This window comes from Aureobasidium subglaciale, assembly GCF_000721755.1.
Source record: "Aureobasidium subglaciale EXF-2481 unplaced genomic scaffold scaffold_32, whole genome shotgun sequence".
Lineage (NCBI taxonomy): Eukaryota > Fungi > Ascomycota > Dothideomycetes > Dothideales > Saccotheciaceae > Aureobasidium > Aureobasidium subglaciale.
This window is the reverse complement of record NW_013566963.1, coordinates 1-7,520: the sequence shown is the minus strand read 5'-3', so window position 1 is coordinate 7,520 and position 7,520 is coordinate 1. Positions and strand designations below refer to the sequence as shown.

At 51.6% G+C, this 7,520-nt stretch overlaps 4 protein-coding genes across 4 annotated transcripts; 2 read left to right on the top strand and 2 right to left on the bottom strand.

Moving 5' to 3' along the window:
• On the top strand, window positions 1-551 carry AUEXF2481DRAFT_508937 (uncharacterized protein). The gene is made up of 3 exons (XM_013484235.1): window positions 1-99; window positions 162-229; window positions 307-551. Exons 2-3 carry the CDS (start codon window positions 163-165, stop codon window positions 507-509), a joined length of 270 nt encoding a protein of 89 aa, XP_013339689.1. The 5' UTR covers window positions 1-99; window position 162; the 3' UTR covers window positions 510-551.
• A 582-nt stretch (window positions 552-1,133) lies between these two features.
• Window positions 1,134-3,349, top strand: AUEXF2481DRAFT_508888 (uncharacterized protein). The gene is made up of 2 exons (XM_013484234.1): window positions 1,134-2,921; window positions 2,970-3,349. The coding sequence occupies exons 1-2, from the start codon at window positions 1,429-1,431 to the stop codon at window positions 2,989-2,991; spliced, it is 1,515 nt and encodes a 504-aa protein (XP_013339688.1). The 5' UTR covers window positions 1,134-1,428; the 3' UTR covers window positions 2,992-3,349.
• AUEXF2481DRAFT_508863 (uncharacterized protein) lies at window positions 3,204-5,342 on the bottom strand. Its single transcript, XM_013484233.1, has 4 exons — window positions 4,955-5,342; window positions 4,799-4,896; window positions 3,741-4,743; window positions 3,204-3,680 (listed from the first exon to the last, which is right to left on the bottom strand). Exons 1-4 carry the CDS (start codon window positions 5,198-5,200, stop codon window positions 3,483-3,485), a joined length of 1,545 nt encoding a protein of 514 aa, XP_013339687.1. The 5' UTR covers window positions 5,201-5,342; the 3' UTR covers window positions 3,204-3,482.
• A 409-nt stretch (window positions 5,343-5,751) lies between these two features.
• Window positions 5,752-6,916, bottom strand: AUEXF2481DRAFT_33266 (uncharacterized protein; the record flags this gene model as incomplete). The annotated part of the gene is made up of 2 exons (XM_013484163.1): window positions 5,752-6,783; window positions 6,848-6,916. The coding sequence occupies 2 exons, from the start codon at window positions 6,914-6,916 to the stop codon at window positions 5,752-5,754; spliced, it is 1,101 nt and encodes a 366-aa protein (XP_013339617.1).
• Window positions 6,917-7,520: the final 604 nt, after the last annotated feature.

Here is a 7,520-nt window from a genome sequence, read left to right as displayed (position 1 = left end):
ATCGCCCCATATTCAAAGAGGTTCGTGCCTTCAATCAGTTGCAAAGTGCGACGATCCTTCGCGCAAGGAGAAACATGACCCGAAAGTCAAATGGCATGAGTAACAATTCGATCGTCATCCCTTCAGAGAGGTAAACTTCTAACATATACATCGGCTCGTAGCATGAACGTCTGCAGCACGATGGTTGGCTGCGGGAACAGCGCGAAGAGTTTCTTCGCAGAGCTAAGCAGTAGGTACTTCTCGATACGAGCTCTTCTGCAAACAGGTGGGTCGTGACAGGTGGCTCTTACACTTAGTTTTGTCAAGGGCCTAGACGAGGCACATGTACTTGCATGATGAAAAAGACATGCAATGGTCCTGGTCCCTTCTATACACTCAAGCATACGACGATTGGACGAAGTGCCATCCACCGGGGCATCATGTATTTTGTCGACACCACTGGAGACTGTTCTTCCCTTATTTTTGGAAGCGGCTCCCCAGGCCCAGTCCTGCTGCCGTCAGGCTTGTAGCATAATCTGCATAAAGCCTTCTCATCTACGCATGTAGACTTGACAAGAGAGCAAGAAGCCGGTCCGGATCCTGTTGTTGCCTCTCACAGATTGTGAACAGTGCTCATGGTGCACTCCCCATGCATAACATGTACGCTCACTAGGGAAGAGGCTGAAGTGGCGAGCCATCGAGCATTTACTCTGTCCTTGTTGAGAAGAGCAAAAGGTTCAGAAATAACCACATTAGTGATATTTTTCTCAGGGCTTTCGCCAACGGATTTTGTACGACACCGGGTAGCAGCATCATCCTTGGACCTGAAAGCGGGGTGGCAAGACTGTACGCCAGTCATGTGAGTAACCGCTCGTCTGCAGCAGATGACTTGCTGTTGTCGTGGGAGATGGTTGCAGGTTAGTGAAAAGACGAACCGTCCTCAAGGCGTCCGAAAGAAGCGTCTTGCAGTCAAATTCGGATCGCTGCATCTCTCGACTTAAACGTCGGAATCTTTTGCGATAGATCGCCAGTGTTCCCTTCTGACAGTAAAATTGCGCGTTCTCTCAGTGGACGAAATCACCCCGGTCGTCAGCATAACCTTGGGCCCGTCGTTGGCGTTACCGCGACGACTTTGCTGGTCCCAATCACCACCGGACGATTCTGGCGCGCCGACGGCTAGTACGATGTTTCTTGTTTAGGTCGCAGTTGGATCCAATACGACTGACACCTTGCATCTGCAATGACGGAGAAATACTCGCGCTTCGCAACCAATACCCGCCGCGGTGCTTCGTTACGAAGGAGGCCAAAAAGAGCTGAAGTCATGTATAAATTCTGGCGATGCCGCATCTCATCTCTCTTCATCATCTAAGTCCACACTCGTAGCGGCTCAACAAGCTAGACTTATTCCCTCGTCGCTCCATCCCTCAATTCGAGATAGCGACCTCCACCATGTCTAGTCCGCTCTCAGCCGGCAGCAGCACACTCGGGTGGTACGATATCACCAAGACGTTTTGCATAATTGGTGTCGAGTCAAGTAACACTGGTATCCTGGAACTGCCCGAGAATGAGCGTTTCGTTTCTCAGATACAGCCTATGGCTGGCCTGGGTGATGGCTACAATGAAGAAGACGAAACGCAAGCTGGCTTGGTCTTGACCTTCAGCATCGACTCATTTACCGATGTGACAGAAGGTCACATCTTCGGACGAGATCCGCAAAAGTGTGACATCCTATTGAGTGAAGAAGAAGGAGACGGTATCGATAGAACACACTTTGGAGTGCAGCTGGACCACACTCGAAATATCCCTGAGCTGGAAATTTACAACTGCAGTCCAAGAGGCACCATGGTCGACGATAAGCTGCTCTCAAGAGTAGGAGAGCGAATACGGATCTATCAGGGCGAGGTTGTCACAATCGTGGCTGGCACTTTGTCTCTGACGCTCCTGTTTCCCTTCCTCGACTTGGGCAATTGCAAGATGCGGTCCAGATGGGCAGAGCTGAGAACAACTGTATGGTCGCTACTCCAGCCTGCCATACGTCAAACGCTCATTCCTGGAGATGCACGTCAGAGATATCTCGATGCAGAGGAAGATTGCATCTGGCAAGAAGCACGACCTTTCCATTACGAGACTGGCAGTATGATTGTTACTCTGGCCAAAGGGAGGCAGAGACAGAAGACCGGCTTCCCAGTCGTCCTCGAGAAGCTACGGGACAGAAAAGGCGACGCCAGGGAAAACCGTATTAACATTGGCGAAACAGCAGCCATGATTCGAGTCCGACACGAAAATGTCGTCTCTGCTTTCCGCGAGCAATGGCCTCAAGGCAGTGTCATTCTCGTCGAGCACACCCCTCACGGTAACATAAGCGACTTCATCCGCAGCCACAAAGCCATGAGAGTAAAAGAAGATGCCGTCATGGATCTCGCTCTACAGACGCTCAAAGCTCTTTCCTATCTCGCATCTCAAGGCATCTCTCACCGCGACCTCAAGCCCAGTAAAATCATCGTCTTTCGCACTGATCCTCCACTCTTCAAGCTCACTGGATTTGGCGGTGTAGACCTGATCGACGCGCGAGGATATCTCAATGATCGAATCGCAGATGATACGATAGACTACGTCGCCCCCGAGATATTTGAACGAGGCGCTGGAGCCCTGCCCTCAAAGACAGATGTCTGGAGTCTTGGCATAATCATGTGGGAATTACTCGTTGGCTCTACCCCTGTACCTTTTCTGGAAGACATGACGTACATGTCTTGCTTCCGAGCCATTCTGAACTGGCAGCCAAGGGTCAAGGAGTTGCAGGAGTATGGCGTCAGTGACGAAGGGCAAGAGTTGCTGATGAGGATGGTAGAGCGAACGCCAAAATTCAGACCTGATGTTGAGACTTCGAAGACGGACGAGTGTTTTGACTATTTGGAGTATGTGAGGAAGAATGAGCCTTGCGAGTGAGTTTTCCCTGCGCTTGTTCAAAGTATACGCTAACATTGGTCCAGTTTACAGGATTGCTTGCTTTAACCAGTGGACGTTGTGGTGGCTGGTATGCATGGAACAAATTATTCGCTACTGGCTAAGAAAAGCATTCGATACATCTCATAGCATTGTGCCTTTTTCTGGCGTTTGGGTATGGAAAAGTGAAAATGTACTTGTTTACACCTTTATAATCGCAGAATCTTAATGTCCAACTCAAGCCCAGCTCCTGATGTGCCAGATTCATCGCACTTGCCCTCTATTTCCTTGATCACATCGCTCTTCGATTAGCGGGCGTAAGAGTAAGCTTATCCTCCGCCATCCAAACCCTCTCCAAAACACGACCACTATTCCCATCAAGCGTGTATTCTTGAACGAGGCTCTGAAAAGGCCACGATGATGCTGTTAACGAAGGTCTTGCGTTTCACAATTACAAGGGATATATATTTGTACAGACTCTGAATACAAAGTCGCTTTGCCATGAAAAAACGCCATCGAAGGAAGAAGGGCTTGACAAATCCAGAGCAGCTCTTTTAGTCTCACTTTCTGCGCGTCATGATCTTGGTGATGGCATGCCTGATGACAACACCAGCCTTCTCCGTCTCCTTCTTCGACAGACCAGTGGTCACGCAGACCTTGACTGCAGATTGAGGCTGCCATCCCTCGTCACGAGGTGTACCACCTAATGGTGGAGGCATGCTCTTCAGTCTGGTGATCAAGACGCCGTTGGCAAGGCACTGTTCGTCCTCAGTCAGTAAAATAGTTCAGGATGAGGAAGGGATTGGAACGTTGCTTACCTCTTCGACAATGTCTTGCATGATGGCGTCCTGCTCCTGAATGCTCAACTGCCTGCTCTCGAGTACTTCGTCCTTTAGCACAAGCATCAAGACAGGGTTGTCAACGGCACTGGTGCAAGTAACCCAGTCACTGCGAGGATCCAATTGGGCGCGCATGGCGCGGATGTTCTCTCTCAGCGCAGCTAGGAGTTCTGGTTGTTCTTGCAGAATTCGGGTGGTTGCGCTAGCAGTCGTTGCAAGCATGGCGGGCAGCGCGGCCGAGAAGGTGTATGCACTACCAGAGAGACGCTGGTGCTCGACAATTTCTTCACTGCCAGCACAGAAGCCACCGCCGCCACAAAGAGAACCAGCGAGAGAGCCGATGATCATGTCTACCTGGCTGGCATCCACGTTCTGTTGCTCAGTAACACCTCCACCTGTGCGGCCCAGTATACCGTATGACCATGTCTCATCCAGGATGATGCGGAACTTGTACTTCAGCTTGAGCTCGATGAGTTTGGGAAGATTGACGACATCTCCGACGTTCTCGAACAGGCCTTCAGTGATGATGAAACGACGAGTCAGCGGCTTGCGAGCGTTTTCCTTGACCAGTTTGGCGAGCACGCGCTCGAGGTCTTCCATGTCGTTGTGTTCGTACCATCGGACTGTACTGCGTGAAATCTGAATACCCTTACGAGTGGCGAAGTTGATAGCCTTGTCCGCAACGATGATATCGCCACGTTTGGAGAAGGCAGGAATAACGGAAGAGATGGTGCTGAAAGACTGAGCATAGACGATGGCAGCAGGTGCACCCAGATGAGCGGCAATGTCGGCTTCGAGCGTCTGGTGGACATCCTGAGTACCATAGAAACCGGGTGGACCGCAAGGGCCGACACCGTAATTGCGCAGAGTCTTGACGGCGGCCTCCTTGATGCTTTCGGAGTTGATGAAGTTGTAGTGATTGTAGGTGGCAAGGTTTGTCACGGTTCGGCCATTCGCGAGCTTGGATTTGGGCGCGGAGGGACTGTGTTGTGTGTGTCAGCGCATGGCTTCGGGTAGCGCGTGCGAATATATCTCACCCTACGATGACTGGTCTCTTCTCATTCTCGGCCTCTTCGAAGGCGGTGACAGGCGCTGCCAAAGGCTCAGGAGTCCAGTCGTCAACGAGCTCGTCAATCTCCTGTGGTTGGTATTAGTGAACCATGCGTCATATCCGTAGTCGTGGTCGGTCGTACCTCCTCGGTCAAGGGAATCTGCTTCTGCTTTTTTGTCGAGTATGCCGGCGAGACCAGATAGTAGACGGCGAAGAGGAACAGGAACAGCTCCATGGCCGAGCGCACAGGATCATCTTGGTAGCTGGAGCGGATGTAGCGAATAGCGATCGAGGAACCGGGTATCTTCTGTAACTGATCGACTGCCTGGTTGACTAGCTCAAGGGCATTGCTCAAGGCATCCTGGGGTTGATTTGTGGTGTTGTTCATCGCGGGCGCATTATCTCGTGTGTGATGAAATCAAGATGCAATAAGATGATTCAAGGCGCCTGAATAATGAGACCCCTAAATCGTCCAGCAGCCGGACCTGCCGCCGGCAACTGCAGCCGACTATACTCGCAATCAATCTCACTTCGGCGCGTATTCCTGTACTCCTTCACTACCATCTTTCTGCATTAACACGGGGTTGATAAGACACCAGCCTGTGTTTCAGGCATGTCATTGCGATAGCTATGTAATGGCCCTCTAGGCAAACTTCTGCCCTATGATTGAACATGTTTGACCTGCCGTCCCTCCAGATATGGAAAACTCAAAAACACGCGAAATACACACGACCCGCGTTCAACGCGAATAACGCCTCATTTGATCCCCCTGACCCGGCACCGTCGAGGTGCCCACCCCCTGGAAATCGGAACAAAGGAAAATTGACTGAAGGAAAAGCATGCGGGTATCGAGATTGGGTATGTCCCAGGTGGTCGTGAAATCCAAACGTCTGTCTAGAAATCGTGTCGTCGTGAAAGGAGTGTGAAGTAAAAGTGAGCTTATTGGAGAAGTGCTCCAAGCTCTAGAGCGCCATCTTTGGAGTGTCTTGCAACTTCAGGGCTGGAACCTGGTTGCAAGAGGCCGTCGAAATTCAGTTTTCGATGTGGCTCGCGTGCCGATAGGGGACTCTTGGTAGCCGCCCAGTTGACCTGTGCAGGACTAGGAGTAACGTTGCAAAAGTCGGCGAAATTGAGGTTGTTCGAGGGAGTGCTTAGTGCAAAGCCGAAGAGGCCATTGCTGCCTCCTGGTGTGTGCATCATCGAAGACGGCAAAGGAGTCGTCTTGGATGGTGGAGTGGACGGAGCAAGGCTTCGAACACCGTTGACACCATTTGTAGTCGGTGACTGGTATAAGAGAATTAGACTCTGAGCATGCTCGCTGTCTTTTGATGTTCGCGAGAAGCGGTGTTGAGGGGGTGGCGTCTTTGGCGGCGATGAGCGAATGTTGTACAGGTCGGAGTCCACTTGGAATGAGTGCACGGGAAGATCGGTGTCGTCGTCCTCGGAAAGCTCGGGAGAAGGAGCGTCGTCGATCAAGCTGGAGCCTTCGGAGATGAAAGACAGCTTCGGAACGTGGAGAGTCGAAGGGAAGATGGCCGTTCTATTGTGGTAGACAGGAGAAGATTCGGGAAGCCTGTGGGATCTCTTCCATGATTGGACAGTTAGAGCGCTGCGAGTCTTGCGACCAGTCTGACTGCTCGATGCAGGGTATCTATGGGCGTCGGTGAACCTCGGACGTTTGCTGCTGTGGGTGCTTCCATGGAGACTGCTGTGTGAGCTTCCCAGCCGAGGCATGTCGTCGGAGAAGATGGGTGCAGTCAAGGGCGATGAAGCCATGCCACCAACAGAGTGGAAGCGGCTGGAGACGCTGGACGATGTGTCCGAATAGCTGTCGTTGATGCTCGAGGCCGTCCGTTTACGCTTGAGTTGTTGGTCGATGTGCGGCTCGATGGTATCGATGCTGAGGTTCTCCCAGCCATGCTTGATCTTTACATTGGCCAAGGCCAGTCTGTCTTGCAATGCTCTGGTCATCTGAGGTGAACAAGTGTTAGTGACGTAGATAAACAAGCCCATCAACACTGCAGCTTCGGGATACCTTTGACACTTCCAGCCGGCGCATCACTCTATTGGCGACATCTTTGCCGGTAGCGTCGGCTTCGGCCATGGCGGTCGACTTTTAGAGGAGATTATGAGGAAGATAGGCTGATGGGTCGCGGAGTGTATGGGTATAAGGAGAAAATCCGACAGTTTGGTCAAAGGAGAAAAGAGTGGTCAAAGAGCAATTATGCAAGAGGCTTCAAGCATAGGAGTAGGAATGCATGTTGCTGGGGCAGTTATACGCTAAGCGCTGTCAAAACTATGCTTTGCAAAATGGGTGGGACGGAGTCGAGGGGCATCCTCGATCAAACACCCAAGTAAGCTGGAGTACCTCGAAGCTGCGCACCCCTAGAAGCTGCGCGTTTCGCGTCGCTCTGCTTTATCAACCACTTCGCTCAATACCACAACAACTCAACCAATTCAACGTTAACATGGCTGCGTACGAGCAGAAGATTCAATGCGCGATCAATTCATACAACAACAACGAGTTTCCCTCCATCCGAGCGACCGCACGCGCTCACGTCGTCGCCGAATCAACCCTCCGTTCACGCATTAATGGAACAACAAATCGACGTGTCGCTCACGCCCACGAACACCGACTGTCTTCGCAACAAGGGGCCTTTCTAGTTGACTGGATACTTGAACAAGGGGCCCAAGGGTTCCCTCCTTCT